The sequence below is a fragment of the Suricata suricatta genome, chromosome X, assembly GCF_006229205.1.
Source record: "Suricata suricatta isolate VVHF042 chromosome X, meerkat_22Aug2017_6uvM2_HiC, whole genome shotgun sequence".
NCBI classification, from domain to species: domain Eukaryota; kingdom Metazoa; phylum Chordata; class Mammalia; order Carnivora; family Herpestidae; genus Suricata; species Suricata suricatta.
The window spans coordinates 86,373,785-86,399,483 of record NC_043717.1 but is presented as its reverse complement, the minus strand read 5'-3'; the positions used below and the strand labels follow the sequence as shown (position 1 = coordinate 86,399,483).

General features: G+C 34.7%; 1 protein-coding gene and 1 pseudogene across 5 annotated transcripts in view; both read right to left on the bottom strand.

The window, feature by feature from the left end:
• Positions 1-227: 227 nt before the first annotated feature.
• The window catches only part of STAG2 (stromal antigen 2), a 128,132-nt gene continuing 102,660 nt past the window's right edge, over positions 228-25,699 (bottom strand). For 4 of the 5 annotated variants that reach the window (XM_029929478.1, XM_029929481.1, XM_029929480.1 and 1 more), the window contains exons 25-34: positions 23,094-23,233; positions 21,154-21,255; positions 18,844-18,992; positions 17,405-17,533; positions 14,723-14,946; positions 11,494-11,683; positions 11,293-11,403; positions 8,136-8,262; positions 6,870-6,947; positions 228-2,154 (exon numbers count right to left, since the gene is read on the bottom strand). In XM_029929478.1, the coding sequence (XP_029785338.1) occupies positions 2,131-2,154; positions 6,870-6,947; positions 8,136-8,262; positions 11,293-11,403; positions 11,494-11,683; positions 14,723-14,946; positions 17,405-17,533; positions 18,844-18,992; positions 21,154-21,255; positions 23,094-23,233 (1,274 nt within the window). In that variant the 3' untranslated portion in view covers positions 228-2,130. The remainder of the gene's footprint in view (positions 2,155-6,869; positions 6,948-8,135; positions 8,263-11,292; positions 11,404-11,493; positions 11,684-14,722; positions 14,947-17,404; positions 17,534-18,843; positions 18,993-21,153; positions 21,256-23,093; positions 23,234-25,699) is intronic. The other variant, XM_029929482.1, reaches the window with a different exon arrangement.
• On the bottom strand, positions 14,312-14,406 carry LOC115284552 (annotated as a pseudogene).

Genomic DNA, 25,699 nt, shown 5'->3' with positions numbered 1-25,699 from the left:
AAATAAAAATTAAAGTAATAATGGTTGCAGGTTTCCATTTTAAAGTAATAACCCAATTAGGGATTTAGCCTCATTTAAAAATATGTATGATTTATTAAAAATATAAAATGGCAATGTTTTCTATAAATTAACCCCAATACATGTTAAAATCTGGGATGATAGATATGTTTTCTAAGCGACTTACAGCGACTCTCCTCCTTTAATTATAAAAGATAAAACATACAACATACTGTAGGTTTATTTTTATTCAAAAAGTTACTGTCTCAAGACATAAATACAAATCAGAAAACAGTACAATTAGGACAATAGAATGTGGAGGACAACAGGTTAGAGTAATATATAAAACATTTTTAGCTGGTTGAAAACAAAGCTGTAAGAACTGCTTTCACAAAGAAGTACTCCTTTCAAGAGTGAGAAACAAAATCAACTTAGGTTTAAAATCATATATACAGTCCTCTCAGCAGTTCTAGTAAATGCAGTGGTGTGAAAAACAACATAGGCAGTACTTTTTGCACATAACAATATTTGTAGATCGAAAATCTGTTTAGACAAGTCTGGTTTCATTTGTTATTAACCATGATTTAATAAAACAATTGTACTGTATCATGATCTTTTAGCTAACCTATGGTTTTTGGCTACCACAGCCCAATGCTTGTTGATTTCTGACTCTAAGAACTGGAAGCCTTTTGGTATTCACCCATCTGAAGATATTCTCATATTGCAAGCATATTAAGGCATGGAATGATTAAAATAATATACCTCAAGAACTGAGAGACGACTGACAAAAGATAGATATACATGTAATATAAGTTAATATTTTGTTTTAAACGATGTCTAGCTGCCTAAGCCTCGCAAAATGAGTTGATGTCAAAATGGCAAGTAGCCACTTTCTGTTTTAAACTAATTTATTTGTGAAAGGACATAAAATGAAGTTTAAAGCTTAGCTTTCAAAGAATATTATGGGTTATGAATTCTATTATCCCATCTAATTTACATACAGAGGAAATGTACTGTAACCTGTTAGAAGTATCTTTAACCTGAAGACTGCTTGCAAAGACAGATAGATAAAACAATATAAAATACAAATTTAAAAATCATTTTAAAGCATGAACACTCATGCTTTTCTATTTTTAAACATTGTTAAACTTTCAATATATTTCTGAAACCTCATAATTTTAAGTTGGAATTTAAAAGTAAGAAAAAACTAAACAAACTGCGCAATTATAAAATCAGCACCAATTTATATATATATATAATTTTATTTAAAATTTAGATCCCTATTCCCACACTCTAATAAGCTGTATAATTTTTGTTTAGAATTTTTCTGCAAACATACTACAATAAGCTTCTTTTATTTGGAGACAAAATACAGTGGCACTACTGGAAGGAATATCACAACATTACATTTGTAGCTTAAAGGACAAGCAAACTCTCAGGGCTGATAATGGGATGAGCCTGTTTGAGACTGGTTACCTTCTGGCAGTTCACTGCATCTGGATAGTTCTGAAAAGTATAGAGAAGCTCTTGGATTTTAAAAATATCTTAAAATACATTTTAGATGAAAAATTGTAAAAGTTCTGCTTATAAGTTTACTTTTCTCCACAATTACAATATTTAAAAGAAAGCTTTGTTGATTGATGTTTTAAGCATTTAAATTTAGAATGCTAAAAACAATTCTATCCTATAATTTCAGGGCAGGGGAATAAATTCATCCTTAACTTTGTTTCTTGGATGTAAACAGAAATCCAGCAGAGGTCATCATTACTTAGTACACCCAGTAAATAAACGTGAGAGGATTCATGTCTGTACCAAATGCCTCTTTAGATTGTTATATTTTCTTTAAAAAAAGCATGAAATAATTGATTCAAAAGCCAACTAACAGCGCATAAATAAAATATTTACTTTCTAAGAAAAACTGTAGCTTATCATCAAATTGTTTACTTGTCCTTTACTTTTTTCAGGCAAACAAAACTGCCCCTCAATGCACTTGATCTTGGTAAGCATAAGCATGTCATATTCTCCTTAGAGAAAAATCTGTACAGAATTTCACTGTATCTACCACACTTTATTTTAAAACTTCCTCTTCCACTTAGAAAATGACTTCACCACAGATTTAATTGTGAACTGGTATTAAAACATTGACACCCCAAGAACCTAATGAGAGAGAAGAAAAAAAAATCTTGTTAAAATTGTCATTCATTTCTTTGTAAAACTGATCTGTATATGTTACATTAATATTTGAAAATACAAGTTTAATAATATGCTAATAAAACCACTTTGAAAAACTTCCCTCCCTTCGGAGATATAATTCTAAAATTGAGATGACCATAAATATGTACTGAAATAACAACATCAGGCCTAATCAAGATGCTACTTACTTCACAAATATAAATAACTAAGAGAAGGGACCATGTCTCATGTCTATGTTTATTCACAGAGTTGATGCCTACATGATGTCCTGAACACAGGCACTCAACATTTGTTGAATAAACAAATGAATGTGCTTCTTTACATATACTTCTGGCACAGGCTCATTGGAAAGAGGTTAAGAATGTCTTGCAAACTTGGGTCATTTGCACTGTGAAGTGGGTTTTGCTTTTAAAAAGGCATCTGAACACATAGACCAAAAAATCCAAGAACAGAAGTATATAGAAAATTCAGAAACTCTAGTTTGAGTGAATGAACTATAAGTTTTAAGAAGTAATGTAAAATTTGGGCAAAGTAACTTACATTGATGCTTTCTTATACCATTCCAGTTGGTAAAAGAAGTGTAAACTCTAGTTAATTACTTGTCACTAACTAAAAAAAGTAAAGATGATGAATGGAGCACTACCTCTTGTTCATCATACAAAAACATAACAAACGTAACACCAAAAGACATTAACTTTTAGTTGCATATACTAAAAGTTAGGCTATTGGATTAAAATTCCCGCATTTACTAGGAAAATTAAGGACTATTTTAAAATACTATAATGAGCTAAGATTGGGATTACAAAGGGCTCTTACTTGTAAATGAAATCTCATTTTAACAGAAGTCACCGAACTCAGAATTTGTTCAGCACTCACTTGAAGGAAGCGAGTATTTCCAGACCAGGAGACAAGTATCTACCTGAATGCAGCCTCCTTATAATGAACCATCAACTCAAGTGCTTGGAATCCCCCGTAATGTGAACAAAGAGGATTAAATGCACCCCACTTCTTACCTGCCATTCACCAAAACCACCAACACTGCTCACCCCTTGCTCTCCCGGACCCTCCAATAAACTTCAGGGTTCTCCTTTTTTGGCTAAAGCCAGAGTTTGGGTATTTAGAGTATTTCCACCCAAGAAGCCTACATGATGTTTAAAGGTCCCTTCTAGCTATAATACTATAATACTCTGACTCTGGGTAAGGAAAGGTATGATGATGGATTAAAGGATAAATCTTACTAGCAACTCTTAGTGTAGAGTATGGCATGAAGATGAACTCACATTCTTTCCAGAGTGCCTAACTAGAAATCATGTGAACATTTGTTTTTTGCTTTTGCACAGACTAGGTTATAAGTAGATTCTTCTACTAGAACATAAAGTTAGCTCCATTAGACTGAACCCTTCTTTTACCAATCCTATACAGATAATTCTAATATGAGAATCTCAACATAGAAGAATATCAGTGACACTCTCTTTTTGTGCTAACAAACATCTGTTTCTGATGTTAAGATTAATAAACACTTAAGAATACATTTAAAAAGCATAAACAGCAAGCTTTAGTGTATAATGGCAATAATGACCCTCTAGTAGCAGAGTGACTACTGGCACAATGAAATAAACCAATATTTCTTCCAGACATAAAACTCACTAACCATAAATGTAGAATATTGTATAAATGCAACCCAAATCTGAGCTGCTCAGTTTTGATGCTACCACTTCTAAATCATGTGAATTTCATGTTACAAAAGATTGTTTAGGATGTATTTAGCAATAAAGCATCTATATAGGATATTTTCATTATGTAACTTAGAACTAGAGAATCTTAGAACTGGGTATAAAAAGAATTAAATCCAAATTTTACTATTGTTTTGATGACTCCGTTATCACAGGCATGAGTTAAAACAGATGTAGGCTACTGTATAAAGGCAAACAGACTTTTACATTTAAAATTCTCCATTATTCCATTTTTTAAGTTATTGTTGAAACAGTAGGAGGTAAAGTTTAATGTGTATTTTGAAATAAATTAGTATTAAATTAATATATATTAACTTATATATGTTAATATTAACATATAAATATAAATAAATACACATACATACAGACAGACATATATGGTCAAAGATAACTGAACTTTGGAAAGATTACTGGGCACTCAGTTATGTGACTGCTGCCATCATGTGGTAACACTATAAAACTACAGAAACCGATGCATGTGTGCTCATTTTCCTCATTTTAGCAGAAACAGCTAAACTACTAACCTTTTAGTTATAACATATCCTATTCAACAAGACATGAGAATGTCAAAAAAAAACCCTCCTATAAGTAACAAGTAATTATTAGGTTCCTATCTGACTTCACTCAGACTTTGGTTTCTCTAAAAGTCGTCAAAAAGATATACATATGGTTTACATTGCTGTTTCATTATTTTAGTAATCTCAAGTGAAGAACACCTTTTTGCAAACCTTTAGGTTCACTTTAGGTGAACACATGAAAAATAAGAAATCTCTAGCTGGCAGTATCAATTTTGACCACACCTAATCATTCCAATTTCTAAATTACTTTCTTGGTATTTCTTCTAAATGATCTCTGATTTTAGTTTTGGAAAGTACAGCAGCATAGAGAGCATGGGGTTTTTTAAATCGAAAGGAACTCAGATCAAATTACTACTCTTGACACTAGAGTTGTAAAACTGAATAAGTCAACAAACTACTTCCTCAGTTCTAAATGTGCTTGAGTGTAAAAATGAGGTTCTACCACCTTTCTCACAAGGTAGCTGAGAGGATCCAACAAAGCCATGCCTAGCACAGCATCAGATGCATTAAGCTCCCAATACTAACTTCTGTTCCTTTCATTTCAAAGGGATAGTCACTGTGAACTAGAATACAAACTCCTGGAGGGCAGGGAGAACACTGAACTCATTTTAGCACCAAAGTCCAGCCCAATAAATTGTCAGATTAATTCATTTCATTATATCTGCTTGAAAATATTGGTTTACTCATCACAGTCCCCGCCTTTGTGTTTTATTTAACAAATTGAAGATACATATTCCTGGATTATCAGGAAACCATATACTTCAAAATGCACTTCAACTATACACTTATAGGTAGGCCTAGCTCACTCATGCTACTGAAAGGATGGTGGGCAGATCTGAACCATCAACAGCACTTGTGAGACACAGAATCTCAGGCCACACTCCAGACCAACTGAAGCAGATCTACATTTCAATAAGATGATTCATAGCACACCAGAGACAAGAAACACTGACTTAAAGGATCTCAAGGTGGCTTCTCTGAAGATTTCTATACCTGCTGCTCTATGAAATGCTGTCTTCTGACTCAAGTAACTGGCCTCATTAATATACTATGTTGGTGTGAGTTAGTTTGTTAAAATTTTCCTAACAACTATCTGAAGCAGATTACGAGGTGAGAAAGGGCAAGGAGAGAACAGCAGAAATTGGGGCACATAAGGCAGGCCTCAGAGGATGGTCACCTGAGGTACTGTTAGGAGGAAGGAATACAAATGGGTAGACACTAAAAAATGGGATGGAATGGGACTTAACAGATTTATTCAATTGACAAAACTAAACACGTATTATACTGCGCAGAATTCAAAATGAATAAAATCATCACTGCCAGGCATTCAGCCTACTGAGCGAAATGTAATATTCTATATTTCACTACAGAGGTCTGGTAATTATCAAATAAAAATGTATACAAAGTGGTATGAGAGCCAAAAATAAAGCATTTATCTGGTGGGGTCAGCAAAAACTTCATAGGTGATATCAGAACGATTAAAGGATGAATTCACTACGAGAAAAAGGACACTAGCAATTCTGGCAGAGAAAAGCTTATATAAAATCATGGTGTCATGAAAGAGCTATAAGACTTGGTATTGTTGGAAAGGATTCATGTAAGGAAAAAGCCAAGGTTAAGTTGGCAAGGGAGCAAGAACACAAAACTTTCTGTTTGCTATATTTTTTTCTTAATGGCAATGGGGGGCGAAAAATCAATGAAAGACCTAAAACTATGAGGGAAAGAACCAGATTTGCATTTTAGGAAGAAGACCACAAAAGAAATATTAAGGAGTGCTGTGGCAGCAAGATCAGTCTAAAGGCTACTGCAAGAGGCCACGTAAAAACTGAAGAAGACTTGTACCAAGGCACTGTCAGGGACGATATGTCAGCAGGGACAAATATGAGATGTACTCAAGGAACACAACTGACAATACCTAACAATAACCAGTCTCTCTCCCCTTCTCTTTATTATCAAATTTTATTCAAGTTTTGTTTTACTATGTCTTCATATAATGATTATGACTTCTCATTCATCCTATCCGTCCATAAATGCCAAGGAAATCTTTCTGAAACAAAAGTCTGATCCTGCCACTCCCTCATTCAACATCCTTCAATGGGTAACTCAAGCCTACAGAAAGAGTCCAAACTCCAACACAGAACACTTTAAGTCCCAGTTAGCCCAAGATTCAAAGGTACTTTTAAATCTATTTCCACCACTGTATCACCACCTGCCCTCCTCCTGAAATCCCTTATGTCTGTCTCTTTTTCTCCTGTCCAATTGTTTTTATCCATTTTCAATGTGCTGTCCCAGCTCTTCAATCTCAAACTTAGGGATTTGCCTGTACTTTTGATTTTGCAATCCTGGGGTACATTTAAACTGAACGTACTGATTCATCCATAATTGAAGCTGGATCAAAGAAATCAGGTTTCAGTTCTGTTCTTTCTCGTCTGTTCTTTGATGGTGGCTAAGGAAGAAAAAAAAGGAAGGGAGTTGACAATTGCTCTATCTATAAACCAGATAGCAACTAAAAATATTGAAATTATCATTAAGTAGTCACACAACATGTGTAATTGCAAGTGTACCTTACAGTATTTTAAATACAGTATATTAAAACTACGGAATGCATAAAAATACAAAAGCAAATCATTCACAGAAAATTATTCTGAAAGATGAAAACTAGAAAACTCACTTTTTTGTTTTACTTTAAAAAATGCCTCTCTCAAATCATTTTCCTTTACTATTTTTAATGTTTATTTATTTAGAAGAGAGAGAATGAATATGAATGAATCCAAAGCAGGCTCTCTGACTGGCTGTCAGCGCAGAGCCCAAAGCGGGACTCAATCTCACAAACTGTGAGATCATGACCTGAACCAAAATCAAGAGACATATGCTTAACCTACAGAACCACCCAGGCGCCCCTCAAATCATTTTCCTTTAAAGGTGCCAAATCACACTACTCTCAAGAGAAGCCACGCTTACTTATTCCTTCCTTTTAAGGAGAACACAGCATAGTATACTAAGAAATAGAATTATAAGACCTCGCTTATAGTCTCAGCTTTACTGTTTCTTAGTTTTGTCTCCTTGGATGGGCTAACTGTCTTAAGTTTCGATATTCTCAATCCTCCCAACTTACCTCACAAAGCTGAATGAGGTATGTGGCAATATGAAATGTGCAGAAGCATTTTATGTATGATAAAGTCCTAATCACATATACAATATAATAAAGAATATATCTTTATATATATGTGTGTGTGTATATATATATGTTTAATTTCCCTATTTAAGTAATTTTATTAATATGGAAATGTATCTCAGTAACAGGGTAATGTCAAATTACTAATGTATTGTTTTGATAATGGCAAGTAGGTGGAAAATGATAAGGTGATATGATACTTAGAACAGTAAGAAAATGTGTTCTTTAAATCGATATATTCTTAAATTAATGTGAAAATCTGCCATCTTAAACTAAGAGTTAACAGCCTCATCAACCTCACCCTCTCCCCAATCCCTTCTCATATACCTAAACACCTGGCAACTATGTTATTTAATGTTTTTCCAAAACTTACTTTCATGGCAGGTATTTCCTCTAATTCCAACCTAATTTCCAAAGGATCTTAAATGAAAATCACACAGAAATCATTAAGTTTCTTACCAAGTCTATATCCATTGTGTCAAAATCCATTCCCTCGTTAAGATCTTCAATCCTCCCTTCTGAGGACATCATAACATCTTCAACAATTGGCTCTTCATCATCTTCCATTAGGCTTGTACCACGCCGACTGGAGAAATATAAAACAAGGTCAAGATCTGAACCAATGTTGTGACTATTAATATACTGGCAGCAACTATGTAGCTCTCTATATTGAAGTGTAATGGAAAATGATGGAATTAAAGGTCAGGGAAAATGATTAGGCATTGATCATGTCATCAATGATGTCAAAACCCCAATGTTCACTTGTCTAAAAATGCTAAGGAGTTGTTTATTCTACATTATTTCAATATATTTAGCTTGATAGTTCTGATATCCCATATAAAAAGTTCAATGAGAATTTCCCACATGGGAACAGACAAGATACCTCAAATCCTTTTTGAAAGTAGGCAGGGTACAAATTAATAAACAAATATAAAACAGAGACCATAGAAATGACATTTTTCAGAATACATATATTTTCACTGATATATATTAACTTTACTCATCACTCACTCAAATTCACTCAGTATTTATTGTACCAGGCACTCATTCATTCATTCATTCATTCACACAGTGCCTACTATACGCCAGGCTTCTTTTATGGCCTATGGATGCAAAAACAATGAAACAAAACAAGAAAGATAAATAAGACATGGTTCCTGCCCTCAAGGAGCTCACAGTCTACTATGGGAAAACAGAAATAATTAATTGTAACAAAATGAGACAAATATTGCAAGAGAATCATGTATCAAGAGCTATAAAAGGTTACTGAAAGAAGATATTAATTCTGCTTCAGGAAGAAATGAGTAACATTTATGCTGAAACTTGGATCCTGTGTCTTATGAAACTCAGAAAGAAGATATATATATATAGAAAAATAAAATAAAAACTTAAGTCCAAAAACTCTATATGTTATCACATAATTACAAAGAATAAACTCAAATTCCAAGTTCACAAAATAGCCCAGACCAGCACAAAGAAGTCAAAGTAGTAAAACTGAAGGCGCTGGTTCCCCAGTTTGGCCAATATTTCCTTCTTTTCTCACTCATTTACAGATTCCCACCGCCAACAAAATCAACTATTTACTTACAATTGACACAACACTATGTTGAGTCTTAAAAAATAATATAAAAATAGCAAGACATGATGTCTCATCCAGGCTACCTGGACAAATATGTTGATGTGATTCCTATTTTGTAAGAGTTCTGGACAGTTAAATGACAATTTTACTGTATCTGGTAGAGGCAAAACTGTAGAGGAAATATGTTAACTGTGTTATAGGAAACCAGAAATCCATTCTGCATCTCATTTGGAGTATAAGGAAGATACATATGATATAAACTATAAAAAAAAACCAAAGAGATAACTTGGAAGTATTTTCAGTTATAGAGCAGATGCCATTAAGGAAAAATCACTGTAAAACAAAAATATTTTAAAGTTTCAGAAAACAGACCACTTATGGCACAACAACCAAAAGACGCCTATGGTAATAAATAATTACTTCAATGGCATAATCTTTCATAGTCAGCTGGGAAAGATCAATGGGAATTAAAACAAGCTTCAAATAAAAGAATAATGATAAATGATACTGAGTAATGAGATGCTATGAAAGATCTTAGGGACTGGCAGAAAACTGTCAGTGTGGGAGATAAGGACCAAATGACTGTACAGTAGAATTCCAGAATGTCTGAACTCTTAGCTGGAGGCTAAGAAATTAGCTATTGACTCAGGCATGAAGTAAGAATATGTTAAGGGGAATGTGGCCACAGAAAAAGAGAACAGAGGGTAGAACCAAGTCACAGTACAGATGATGACACTATCAGCCAAGTCAGGATCAGAATCTATACATGTAATAGAGTGTACCTAACTATAGAGGTTCCTAAGACCATAACTAAGGTGAATTTAGTAGGTTACCAGGCATGTGGTAAGTGATCACTTTTTAAGAAAAATAGGTGAAATTCTCATCATTTAAAAACCAACAAAATGAAACAAAACATGAATTTCAAAAAGAAGGTAACAATTACTGTCTCCCAGTATTAAAACATATACCACATCATGTTACAAATACAAAGCTTTCAAACTCAAAATGTAAATAATAAGAATCATCAGATCTTCCCTTTTGTACCAATCATCTAAAGACTGCTTTTCTGCCATTTCTTCTGGAGCCAAAGCTAATAAAGATTAATAAAACTCTCATACAGATTCCAGTAAAAACAAAGTATTTAAAAGTTACACTACAATTTTCTTTTGCATTGGACATTTATTCATTCAATGAACATTTACTTAGCACTTTTTATGTGCCAAGCACCAACAGGCAATGAAAGTGGTCCCTGCCCTTAAGGAGCTCACAGTCTAGAGAAAGGGACATATTCATAAACAAGTAATTACAGTACAATGTGGTAAGTGCTATAAGAAATATGAATACACATAGTGCTATGGGAGCACAGATGACCACAGCTTAACTTCAGGTGACACCTGAGCTTATTCTTTTACAAGTGCTTTTACCGCTTGCCAAGGAATGGGGGATATCATACAAATATGTAGGCAGGGGGCTGTATTTTGAAAGATATTGCATGCCATGAGCTAAGGAGTTTGGACTTTATCCTGTAGGCACTGGGGAGCCATGGAAAGGTTTTAAGTCCAAGAGTTACATGACCAGATTTTTATTCTACAAGTCATTTTTGATGGTAGTATGAATGATGGAGGAGGGGGGAGTGAGGGGCAGGGTCTAGTGAGAGGAGTAATGGGAGCTCTGAGGGAAGAAAACAAGTTAGAAAGCTAATACAATGGTGCAGATGAGGGATGAGGGCCTGCACTAGGCTGTGGAATCAGTTAAGATGGAACAAAACTGGATTGTTAAGCTAGAATTCTGTGTACCAAAATAAACAAGGATTCAATTTAAACTTTTCCAACAGATCAACCTAAGATTGATCCTTTAACTAACTAGTGAATATTTAACTTTGAAGGTTTTTTCTGTTGGAAAGACCAATTTTTAGTTCCTTGATTATTTCAGCTTACTCTAGAGTTTGCTGAAATTTTTAGGTAAGGCACACATTAAAATATGTTAAAATGAATTAGTGAACTTCCTAGACTCAGACAATAAGGCACTCTCACTTACATGGCATGCTGGAGATTAGTTCGCAGTTTAACATAGCTCATTGCTGCTCTCTCCTGCTGTTGCCTTGCTTCCTCGTGTTGTCTTTGAGCTAACATCCATGTTACCTGCGTGCTTCAAGGAGAATTTTATTCTTCTTTTAACTTAACTTTTTTCTATGTAATTAAAAAAGTTATAGTACAGAAAATAATCAAACGTACTTACTTATAATCAAGAGGAGCTTGATGATGTTCAGTCTGCATTGGATAGACGCTCATGAAGCTATCCTCAGGTCGTAACCTTTTGGGCTCTCTCATAATCGTTGAGGTGAGCTGTGGTGTCTGCATCATAACTGGGGTGTGCAGTGTCTGTTCTCTGCTTAACCACATACTGTCGCTACTACTGCTTTCTTCAGCTAAATGAGAAAATTGATAGCAATAAAGTTCAGACACTAAGTTTGAGGAACGAAATGTCTAATACAACCTGTTCAGGTCAACAAACATCTGGCTGCTTTCCACATGCTAGTGCTTGAAACAGGGGGTACACCAAGGTGTGTAAGGTGCAGTCCCTGTCCTTGGAGACAAAGAAAACACACGCTATGACAACACGGTGTGGTAAGTGCTATAAGAGAGGGGAGGCACAGGTGGAATAGGAGCGATGAAAAGGATCAGAGCCAACTACCCAAAAGTGACTTCTAATTACAGTAGATACTGTGTCAACCGTGACATTTGCCAGGCAGGGGGGAAGAACATAAGTAAAAACACTGAGGCACGAAACTACAATGACTGAACCATACTAATTTGCTGACATTTAGCAATTTTTGACCCACAAAAATGGCAATTTCATATGGTTCAAACTAAGAGTTTGGTACTCCTAGGGTAAGTGGCAAAAGGTTAGGCTGAATAGAGGTAGGAACCAATTTACAACAAGTCTTAGAAGCTGTACTAAGGTGATGGGAAGTACCGCTGAAGTTTTATGGAAGGGAAGAAATGTGGTTGGTTACGTGTCTTAGTCAAGGTATGCAGTGGCAGTGGAGAAGGTAGGCTGAGGAACATGAAGACTAGTGAGCAGACAGGCTAGTTAGGAGGCTAGGCGAGAAGAGAAATGGAAACAATGGAAGAATGATTCCTAGTTTATAGGATGCTCACCAACTCCAAGGGGAGCACAAATCCATATACATATTAAGCACTGGACCAAACACCAGATTTCACACCTGCAAAAACTATTCATTTTCAAATCTATAGATGCTGCCATGATTAATAAAAGACAAATTCACACGCAAGTGTTACTGAAATCATAGTAATTTTTTTTAAATCACTGATTTGGGAGGTGAAATTTACAGCACTTGAGGAGTTTGCAGGAAAACTGTTTTATGAGAAGATTATACATGTGCATACAGATGTGTTTTTAATTTTGAAAAGAGCGGGAAGAAAAATGTAATAGTAGCTAATGCCCTAGTAACAGATAGGTTAGACATTAAATTTCACAATCTGCAATATAATTACCTGACAACTTAAGTTCTACAGTGTTAGGCTCCAATTCTCTCTTCAAAATTGCACTGATCTGGACAATCTATCAGTAGTCATCCTTCTAAGTTACCAAATGCCCCAATTTCTATGGCTTTCTCCAAAAATCTGAACAAAGAGTATTGACTCTTTCTATAAAAGTTGAACTATCTGGTTTGATCATCTTCAAGATGTTATATAAATAAAAATTCTTTTGTGCTCCATGTAGTCTATGGAAAAGGAGAGATTTGATGGCCTCGCATAAATCTGTAACTACTTCTCATTGTTCAGATGAGAAAACGTATAGTGATATGCAGGAAACATCACCTTTTAATTGGATAAATTTTCTACTTAAAAAAATTTATTTTAACTTCCTATAAGGCATTAATCCTAACTATTTCAAGTGTTCAGGAACACTGTAAAAAAAATTTCCCCATAGACTGGGACGTTGGAACTATATAACCAACCAAGTCTAGATAGATCTAAGGTTGTACCAGTTGTAAGTTCATGCATTTGTATTACTGGACAAAGGATACAACCATTAATCAATAAGACAATCAAGTACTGAACACTATATACCTGATGATGGCTGAAGAATTATGTGGCAATTAGAAAATATGGCCCCCAAATCTTTGACACTCCTCACATTAAGAAGTGAAGATTTATGTCCTATCCCCTTGAAGCTGGGTCTGAACGCCTCATCAAGAGAATATGGTAGAATATGCTATGCCAGTTTCTGGCCTTAAAAAACTGGTAGCATCTACTCCGGGTCTCTTCAAACACTTGCTCTTAGAGCCCAGTCACATGCTATGAGAAAGCAAAACAACCACATGGAGAGGTCACATGTAGGTTGATCTGGCAGACAATACAGCTGAAGTCCAAGGTGATAGCTAGCACCAGATATTATCTCTAAGTGAAGGTGCCTCCATGGAATTTGTCACCAGCCTTTGAGCCTTCCTAGGTGAAGACTCCTAGCTGAAGCATCAGACACCATGTCCCTTTTATGTCTAAGTTTTGGGGAATTTTGTTATTCAGCAATAACTGGAACAAATATTGGCAACTCTGCCAATTTGTTTAAAGGTTCCAAAGGAGAGGAAAAAAGTCCCCAGGCCCATTATGAACCAGCCCTACAGTGCTAGGAGTCCAAGAGATTCAAGCATCATAATGCATTCTTACTTCTAAGATTACAGACAGAAATTTGTATCTTTACCAAGTTCTTCATGATAAATGGCCTCTTCACAGAAATTCAAAAGTCAGAACCTCTCTAAATCTGTTGTTCCACACTTCAATTAGATAATCTGGCTTCTTAGGTGACATGAGCTCTGTAATACTTATTCATATCCCTATGCATATACAGTATAGCATAGTGATTAAAAAGCAGGGTGGGGGGGTGTTTCTAGGGGTGCCTGGGTAGCTCAGTTGGATGAACATCCAACTCTCTATCTGATCCCAGGATCGTGCCTTGAGCCCCACATCAGGCTCCACACTAAGCATGGAGCCACTTAGGATTTTCTCTCTTTCTCCCTCTGCCCCTCTCCATGACTTCTGCTCTCTCTAAAATTAAAAAAAAATATTTTTAAACTGATAAGAACAAATACTACACTTGATTTTAGCCAAGAGGCCGAGAAGCAATAAAAAAAAAAAGAGCACGGGTTCTGGAGTAAGATTGCCTGGGTACTAAATAGTTGTGTGACCTTACGTTAAGTTACTTAACTACACACCTCTACTAGTTTTCTCATCTGAAAAATGAGGATGTACCTAAAGAGTGATGAGAACGGAGTTTATGTATATAAAATGCTTAAAACACTAAACTTATACATAACTAGACACACTGTGTAAGATATCATTTAACAACACATAGCTCAAATTTAAAACCATGGTGAACCTTATGATAATTCTGTTGGTAAGCATTAAGGGATACGTATAAAGAGAATAAACTATATTCTTACTGAGTGCAAGTTGCATGCCTTCAACCACTTTCCGTTTTCCTGTAGATGGTTTTGATTTTTTACTCCGCACAGTTGACCCTCGACTGCTGATCCCACTAATGACTGACATGGTATCATCATCACCACCAGCTAGTAAAGAATTTCGGTAAGACATCAGTGGAAGCCACACATCTTCTCTTCGGAGTGACATCTGAAAAGTCATGAACTTTTCCAAGTAAACATACCTTAAAAAGAAGTAGAACCAATTAGCTTTGATACATAAAAATGCCATAGCTTCCCCAGCCCCAATTTTTATTTATTCTTCTTAACAATGTTAAGGCTCACATACCATATGGAACATTCAATGATTTAATTAATTAGACTTAAACAAAAAGTAAATGAGAATGAAACAAAATAAACATTTCCTAAAAGCACACAGTAACAACGGACGGACTTTAGTGTTTTCTTTTCCATTACGTTTCTGGTCTATCCTAACTTTACAGGTCTTCTGCTTGGAGAACAAACCCAAGTCATAGTTTGGAAATAGAACTGGATTTAAAATCACACAAATTTGGGTTCTAGTCCCAGCTCCACCAAGTTCTAGCCTTCTAAGAAGAGACATATTACTCCAGGATTCAATCTCAGCCTCATCAGTACACTGACAAGGTATTTTGTCTCTATCAAGATTCTTCCATTAAATGAAACAATCCAGAGCATTTCAGCTTAGTATTTGTCAAGCATCCACTATGTCACTATGTCCTCAGCACTGGGGATTGATACAAAGATGAATAAGCTATGGCCTCTGTCTGCAACCTGATGGCTGCAAGAAAGTTTCAGCCTGATGAAGTCATACATTTATCCATGGATCCAAGTATCACAAGGATTCCATGGTTTCTATGTAATACAGCAATAAAAATTTAACTAACATTTGTGTGACTACTTATGTGTTAGGCATTTTAATTTTATTCTTGGGTTCTTTAACTTTATTCTCACAGTCCTATGAGGAAGATATTCTCATTTGACAGATGAGGAAGCAAAGGATAAGAATGAGAAAACAATATAACCATGATTCAAATCCCAGACTTTTAAAAATGCTTATTTTTGAAAGAAAGAGAGCATGAGCAGAGGAGGGACAGAAAAAGAAAGAGGGAGATACAGAATCCAAAGCAGGCTCCAGGCTCTGAGCTAGCTGTCAGCATAAGGCCCCATGTGGGGCTTGAACTCAAGAACTGCGAGATCATGACCTGAGCCAAAGTGGCACACTTAACCAACTGAGCCACGAAGGCACCCCTCAAATCCCAGACTTTTGATGCTGAGTTCAGTGATTTATTGTCTAAATTATGCTACATATATATGAACACAATTTTTGTCAACTAACTATAATGTATAACCCAATTAATGTGTCATAATAATGACTAGTTCTAACCAATTCAAAATCACTAGTTTTCAACACCATTAAAGAGAAAGGATGGGGGCACCTGGGTGGCTCAGTTGGTTGAGCATCTGACTTTGGCTCAGGTCATGATCTCACAGTTGTGGGTTTGAGTCTCACATCAGGCTCTGTGCTAACAGCTAGCTCAGAGCCTGGAGCCTGTCTTCAGATTCTGTGTCTCCCTCTCTCTCTGACCATCCCCTGCTCACGCTGTCTCTCTCTTTCTCTCTCAAAAATAAATAAAACATGGGGGAAAAAAAGAATATAGTTCGATCAGTTTTACAAATTAATGCAGTCATGTTACCTACATATCTATCAAGAACATCTCCATGATCCTACAAATTACCTTATGTCCCTTTTCCCATTCAACAGCACCAACCCCAAAAGAAACCACTACTGTGATTTCTGTCACCAGAGATCTGTTTTGTCTGCTTTAGAAAATCATGTAAAATCTACACAATCTTTAAATGCAAAATACTGGTAAACGTTGAGAAGAGGGACACAACAGCATGAGTTAACTCATATTCTTCTGCCCCTTAATATCTCAAAAAGGGGGAATGAATTTTGAGAATTTTTGCTTGGGTTCTCTTAGAATATAAGTCACCATTTTAGGAGACCACACTAGAAAAGTGTTCTAACTGATCTGCTGAGGATAGGACTAGTAGTTAAAGCAAAAAATATAAAAATGAAACTTTTACTTCCCAGTGTAGTCACAGCTCAACACAGAGACTAACATGCTCCTGGATGAATTACCGATATTATTGTCTGTTAGGCTAAGGTGAAGAATGCATATGAGAATATATAAAGCATTCAAGTTACAACTCTAAAGCCACAACTACATTGTGAGAGGAACAAAAAAAAATTAAAATGGAAGGTAATGCATAAAATACAGTTATAAACCTTAAATTATAAAATTTTGTTGTATAAAGTATTTTGTGCATTAATGTAATCTTACAATTCTGTTTGTGCAGAAGGGAGAAAAACCAAGTGTAACAATTCATCTTTAAGAATTTCAAAACAAAGGTGCCTGGATGCCTCCATCAGTGGAATGTCTCTTGGTTCCGACTCTTGGTTTCAGCTCAGGTCATGACCCCAGGGCTGTGGGAGAGAGGACCCCCACCCCCAACGGGGCTCCATGCTCAGCTTAAGATTCTCTCCCTTCCTCCCTCTGCCGCTCTTCCCCATTCACACACACTCTCTCTCTAAAACAAAACAATACACACAAGAATTTCAACACAAAAAGAAATAGAATATTTTTAGCAAATACATACACTGTTCTTTTGTCTTGTCGGAGTAGTTTAGAAGAAAATTCACTCAGAATATCAAGAAATGCCAAATTTAAAGGTGGATGGCTCTCTCCTTGTGGGTTAGGCTCTTTAAAAGCAAATTCTATGCCATCTCTGCAATAATAATAAAGACAAAACATTTAAGAAACCGCAATATACAATTAAATAACACAGAAAGGAAATTTCTCTCTATAGTTTTATTTCACTATTAAGATGTTTCCTCTGTCATGCATTTAATCTGAGGAATAAAGAGAATAAGGAGGCTACAGCATGAGAATGAACAAATACAATTACACTTTATGTCACTGCTACTTTATAACTAAAACAAACCCAGGTATACACACACACCAGCTAGCATTTACTTTGAATGTGGTTTGGTATATCTACATTCTTGGTTCTCTTCCTCAAAGAAAATAGCCCAAATTCTTTTTTGTAATGATCAATATATATTCCATAGTTTTCAAGATATAAAGGAGACCTACTATAACGCACAGAACTAATTTAAAAATAATTATTAAAAACTATTTCTGATAGCATATTTAAGAGTAAATTTCAAAATTTAATTTCACTCAGGGTCCATTTTAAATATCTTTATTTAATAATAAATACTGCCAATAAAGACAATAATCCAATGTTATATTCTTATACTGTATCAAAAACATAAATGTGTAAAAAACAATCCGATGAAATTGGGGAGGCAGAAATGGAATGCTACTACATGAAGAAAATAATATATTACTTTCTCAAAATAATCACTACATGTGTGGTCCTTAAATAGTACCTAAAATTATCATCCAATATATCACTGAGAAGCATAAAAAGGAATTTGAGATGGTTAGAACAAAGTGAAAGTAGAGAATGAGTTAAAGCTGGGGAAGGTATGGGACTAACGTTAAAACTGTAAAATATACTCCTATTTAAAAGCATGATTGAATGCTAAATTACATGCCCAAAATAAAGTCAGATAATTTTTAATTTTGGTAAGGGAAAGAACATATGCAGACAGAAAGAAAGCTGTGGCTGAAAACAAGGGAAAAGATCACTACAAAATAGAAAACAGAAAGAGAAAAATTGAATCAAATATCAAAAATCTCTCTACCTAGCAGTGAGATTATATTAAAAGCTATTAAAAGAGATTTTATAATACCTGATGAATATGTGTTGCTTTTCTTCACATAATTTATAAAGATTTTTGTATTGTTTTAATTAAACCAATGACTTTCTATAAAAGAAGTTTTAGTCCCAACACATGTGTTAATGGAGATAGCATTATTACTGGTTCTCAAGAAAGGAGATATGCCACAGATTTGAAAAAAAAATAATAAAGCATCAATTGAATTTGCTTATTCTAAACAACTGAAGTAAATACAAAAAAAATTCATGATTAAAAAACAGGAGAGCTGAATAAAATATTTGAAGATTACTTGTGTAGCATAGCAATGGCCTCTCTTGTTTTCAACTGATCGAGTCCAAAAGTTAAAGCAAAACGTCGAGCAAGCTCTTTTATGCCGCTAAATGTTGAGGATGATCTATCAAAATTATAGCCGTTTTCCTGTATCATTTCATTAAAAAGCTGTTTGGAAAGAAAGAAAAAAAACATGTTAAGAGTTTTGTAGTAAGTATGGATTACTAATATCCTTCAAGATCTCATATTCTCTAGATGGTCCATAAATGAGGCACTGCATTTTATTCTAAATATGGATTTTTAAGAACATGATAGAAATGACCAAAATTACAGCACTTCATATATTCAAACTAAAGGGAGTTACTGACATTAGAAACTCTTTAGATTAGTTATGGCACAATTCTATTCTGCTGGAATTAACTGGATATTAAAACAGCATCTAAAAATATAAAGAAAAAGGAAACCCACTCAATTATTAGGCAACTATGCTGGTATTTTACATTTAAATGATGAATCTTCACATCAAGAACTTCCAGCATAAGAACAAAATATAATTTTCAACTACCAAATGGCCAAGGTTTTCAAAAGATAATGGCTGCTACTGATAAGAATATCATGCAATGATCATTCTGACCTGCTAGCAACATAAAGATAACCTTTCTATAGAGCAATCTGTAGTGAAAACTATAAAATGTTTATGTCCTTTAAGCAATTCTAATTATTGGACTTTACTCAAAGGAATAACAGTATCTGTGCATGGGACACAGGCACAAAAATGTTTCAGTGTTCTTTATAATGGCAAGGATAGTAAAAGCCCTCAACATTAAACAAGAAGAGATCTTGATTAAATTATGATCCCTTTTAAAAATGGAATACTATGTAGTCATTTAAAATGTTCAGGAAAGGGGCGCCTGGGTGCCTCAGTCAGTTGAGTGTGCAACTTTGGCTCAGGTAATGATTGTGCGTTTGTGAGTTCAAGCCCCACATCAGGCTCGCTGCTGTCAGGACAGAGTTGGCTTCAGATCCTCTGTCCCTCTCTCTCTGCCCCTCCCCTGCTTATGCTCTATTAAACATTAAAGAATATCCAAATATGCTAATGGGATTAAGAAATTTAACACCTAGATTTCTTAAAAAGAAAATTTATCAAACTGAAATAGACTGGATTACGTTCTACATGCATTTGGTCTCCAGAGGGAAATGCATATTAAGCAAATGATTTTTACCTGGTTAAACCTGCCTCACCACTGTCAAAATGAAAATGAGTACTGTGGTTTGATTATAAGACTGATAGATGCTCGTTAAGGTAAATGTGAGAGAAAAAAAGTAAAATTCACTTGAAACCTACCAAAGGAAGTTAACCATAGCTACAGTTTTGGTGATGATTTTTCCACATATATTGATACAGAGAGGTACAATTTTACAGAGATGCTGTACTATAATCTTTTTCATTTTATTCTCAAACTACACGGTGTGATCTTTACACATTAGTGAATACAGATCTACACAACTTGTAAGGGCTACACACAAAAAAATAATAATTTTAAGTATTACACAATAGCCATTGTAGAGTGCACTACACAGTATATTCATCTAATATCTAATTGATGGACATTTGGATTATTTCTCATTTCTTGCTATTCTAAACAATTCTGGCATGTGTGATACTGTATACCCCTTTTTGCAAACTTGTCATGTTACCATTTTGTATAAAATTTTAAAAGTAGAATTGAAGTGCTGCCAAAAATGACATACACATTATACATTCTAACATACACTGCCAAACAACCGCCTACCAGAAGGCTGTACCAATACACACTGCTGACAGTATCTATTTCTCCCACCCCGTAGATAGCTGTTAAGTATTGCCAATCTTGCCCATCTAAAAGCAAAAAATGGCTCTCAGCACGGATCCACTGCGCTGGTGAAGTTTGGGAGACCGAGATTAAGCCCAGCGAGCTTAAGCCCATAATATACCATGCTTTTTCACCCCTTCACGTTTGCAGTTGATGTGTTTTTTTTTTTAATGTATCTTAAAGGACATTAAAAAACTTAAATATTGCAATATGACAGATAACGTAATAATTGTATCTACATTAAAATGACAAACATGATATTGCTGCTTGTCAAAAAAATAAATAGAATAAATAAATAAATAAATAAAAGCAAAAAATGATCTCAATTGCACAATGTCTACTAGTGAGACTGAAAATCATGTATTTCTATTTTTATGAACTGCCTATTGCATCCTTTGCCCAGTTTCCTATTTGTTACCTTGAAAACTATTAAGTATTAATTATGTTTACCTAAGTTGATATTCGTTATATCTTACCTGTTGCAAACTGAGAATAAGGGTCTTTGCACACTGAATTTTGTCTATCTGCCTTGTTTTACTCATCGTTTCTTTGATGATATCTCCATAGTCGTTATAATACTAGAAAAGAAATTTATACAAATTAGAGCTTTATCTCCTAAAACTCTTGAACAATAAGACTAACTTTATGTTAGCCATGTGAGTATGTCACAATATATATCTGACTGAAATTACACATTCAAAGATCAAAAAAAGATGTTACTAAACTTTAACATAATTTCTAAGCATATAATCTCTAAACACCAGTAAATTCTGAAATAGACCGTTGAGATCCAATCACATTAAGCTCCAGATCTGGTTTTAAGGAGGTGCAGAGTAAGCAGAGTAAAACAGTAACCAGGCTATGCACATGGTCAGAAACAGCACAAAGGATATAAACAAAGTTATTGTGCTCTTGGTAAAGTATCGAGACAATGAGTGTAATCACAGTTACATTTATAACTTATTCATAGTTACAGACCTATAGGTCACATGCAGTTTCCAACTTTATTAATTTGGCTTATGGAAACTAACAGCCTGTTAACAGTTAAAAGAAAACTCATTATGTGTGACATTTGTATTATACATTCGTTGCACACGAATTTTTTTTCTAATTTAAGACCTTGTTTCAAAATGAATACAGAACTATCAGAGATAATAGGATAACCATACCCTTCTGACTAGTAAAACTGACTTTACAATACCTAAGTCAAAAAGTTTAAACTTGCAAAATGACTTCACAACCTTAATTTTTTTTTAATCTAAAAATAATGACAAATAACTTAAGTTCTAAAGTAATTTAAAGGGATGGCTGGGTGGCTCAGTCAGTGTAGCGTCCGACCTCGGCTCAGATCATGATCTCATGGTTTGCGGGTTCAAGCCCCACACCGGGCTCTGTGCTGACAGCTAGCTCAGAGCCTGGAGCCTGTCTTTGGATTCTGTGTCTCCCTCTCTCTCTGACCCTCCCCTGCTCAAGCTGTCTCTCTCTCTCTCTCTCTCTCTCTCTCTCTCTCTCTCTCTCTCTCTGTGTCTCCCTCTCTCTCTGACCCTCCCCTGCTCAAGCTGTCTCTCTCTCTCTCTCTCTCTCTCTCTCTCTCTCTCTCTCTCAAAAATAAATCATTAAAAAAATTTTTTTTAATTTACAATGGTTCTAATAGATTTCTAACATGTAGCAAAATATTTCAGAGAGAATTAATTAGGTTTTGACAAATTTATTACGTATTTTATTTGGTGACAGCAAAGGCTTAAAAAGAGTTCACACTTATAATTAGATTTTACTTGAGAAAGGATTTAAAAAGAGGAAATATCTTACCACATTTAGTCATATTTCATTAGTACCACTAATGACATCCTTTCTACAACCACTTAAAAATTAGAGAATCTCACAGGTACTTATGAAAATTGTGAATAAGCCACTGTGAATCGAATCAGATTCTCAAAGTCTAAAGGAACCTGAGTTATCATCACAGTGGAACAGAAAAAGACAGGACACAAAAGGTATTGAATAACTCAGGGTCACGAGCTGCAGAGTAACCAAGCCAGTACTACAGCAGCTAGGTCTCCTGACTCCTAGAACAATACCCTTTTTATGCTCCATCAAGCAAAGGAGGAAGACCATACTGTTGTCTTAAACCAAATCACAAAGGTAATTTCTAATAGTGCTAGTTAACCTAAGACAACATGTTTCCAATATTCTGAAAGAAGTAAACTCAAGAAACCCAAAATGTTCATTAATGGAAGACTATAAGTATGAGGTCAAGTTACCAAAAACATCATATTGTAAAAGAAATTTCATTTTATGCTAGAAAAGTAATTTACTATTTAAACAATTCAATGGCAATCAGGTATAAAAGCCAGTGTTACATTCATTTTCTTTTAAGCATTGTAAAAATAAGTTGCTACCCATTTTCCAACTTTACCTTCATATACTGCTTGAAGATATCTGCAGCTGTATTCATCTCCACCACAGTATAGACAATTAGCTTACAAAATGCTGCAAGTAAATTTCTTCTCTTGTGCAGAGCTTCAATTTTACTGGCTTCATCCTCCTGCTGACCGTCTGAGAAAAAAAAGTTATAAATATTAAGCCATCTGTATTTTACTTCTGCCATATATATTTTTTAATTCGTACACTCCTTTATTTTGGAGAATTTGAAAAATAAGGAAAAAGCATTTAAATAAAATGCAAATTATAATCACTCTTAATATCTCAGTGAATGATCAGTCCATTAATCCCAACAGAGAAAATGTCTGTGAACTCAAACAGTAATCATAAGGCTGCTTGTTAAAGAAAGAACAAGAAAAAGTGGAGTGAGTTTAGTGAAGTCAGACTGAGCTTACCTAATCCATTCATCCACTTCCCTAATAGGATAGTTTGCCAATGAGATCTGCATATTCAAGGTCTGTTGCTTAAGGCTCTTCACGGGGGGCAGCCAACCTCTGAAATTCTCCTATCCCTTTAAGGATGATCCCATCCTACCTTACCCTCAACATACTTATTTTATGCATATTACATATATTCAGTAAGTCTAGCCTAGGAAGTATTCATTTTAAGGGAACTTCACATATTTCTGCTCTGATCCATTATCTGAGAGATTGACATTCAGAGCTATCAAGGAGTGAGACTTATTTCCAACTCTACAGTCAAGAAAGCTGGACTACAGCCTCCAAGTACTACCAAAAGACGGTTTCTAATTATTTGATACTGCAAATGAAATTGTAATGAAACCTTTTATATATAAAGCTACGTAAAGAATCTTCCTGTGGACAAATTTTACAAATGATATTCCTTAAAAAACTGTCTTATTTTGATTTACATTTCTTTGGTTAACAGCGAAGTTAAAGTTTTTTGTGCACTTACTAGCTATTTATATTTCCTCTTGAGAACAGTAGGTGCATATCTTGTCAGCTCTTCAATATAAGATCACCAATATCATACAATTAATTTGTGTAAAGTAAGAATGTTCTTTAAAACAAATGCTTATTTTACTATGTCACTGATAATCCTTGATAACTGCTAGTAGGTTAAAAATTTTGAGAATAGGAATTTCAGACCGAGCATCAGAAAAAGTTCTTACAAGTGCATATTCCAGAATCCCAAAGCCATATGATTAGAAACCTAAAATGTATTGTTTACTCTTTTAAAAGATTACACTGAATATACGACCTTTTTCTAAACATCTCTGTGATTATAATGGATTTCTACACAAAATATCTCCAATTACTCTTTAGTACTACACTTAGTAGGTACGTATATAGATCTTATCCCCCTACAGACTAAATTACCCATATATTAAGAGTTTTCAAGCTCTGATTTTTGGATTTAATTTGCTTCAGGTTTATTTATTTATTTTTTTGGTAATCTCCATACCCAATCTCTCTGTCTCTCTCCCGCTCATGCTCCCTCTAAAATAAAAAAAGGAAAAAATATAAAAATTGATAATGTAGGGTTAGTTCATATTATATAATAGTCAGCAGTCAGGATGAATAAGCTATACCATATGTCAACACTGACAGATTTCAAAAATGTTGATGCAAAAAAGATACAAAATAAAATGTTCAACATAATACCACTTATGTGGAAACTACCAACAGAAAATAAACTATATATTGTTATCAGACATATAAACTTCTAATAATAAAATTAAAATGCAAAGAATGATAACGCCAAATTCAGGATAGCAGTTATCTCCAGGGAAAATGAATAATAGGACTGGGCAGGGATAAAAATGAGTATTTTTGTATCTACCCTTTATTCCTTAAAAACAAAAATAAGTAACAAATAAAAAACAAAAATAAGGCAAAATTCGACAAATGCTAGTGGTAGATATGGACAAATGTGTATTTTATAGTTTTCAAAAAAAAAACTGGAATACATTTTGTTGTTAAGGTTTAAATGGGATGGGGAAGTCCAATAAGATTGAATATAATTTCAGCAATCTCCTAGAAAACTCAGAGGAGTATCGGCAAGCTTATTCCCATTCTAGTTTCATGTTAGAAACGATGAAGAGGCAGTCACCCAATTAACAAAGGGGTTATAAATCAAAACTGATTCTGTATCAGTTTTTGGAATGCAACCATGCTATCCCATAGAAGTTTTAAAAACTCCTACCGGTCTCTTTTAAGATCTGATTCAGATGTTAGCTTATTTCAATGTTTTGACTCCTAGACCAGTTAAAACTTTCTCTACAAGCACACAACAACATGAACATGCCTCTATTATTTACCAAATTGCACTGAAATGATCTGTTTTTAGGTATGTCTTTTCAGGGCACCTGGGTAGCTCAGGTGGTTAAGCATTCGACTCGTGATTTCTACTCAGGTCATGATCTCATGGTTCAGAAATTCAAGCCCTGAGTCAGGCTCTTGGCTGACAGTACGTAGCCTGCTTGGGATTCTATTATCTCCCTCTCTGCCCTTCCCCTGCCTGTGCTCTCTCTCAAAATAAATAAATAAACATTAAAAAAAGGTATGTCTTTTCCACTTGAAATTAATTCTCAAAGAATAAGCCCTTGTTTCATTTTTT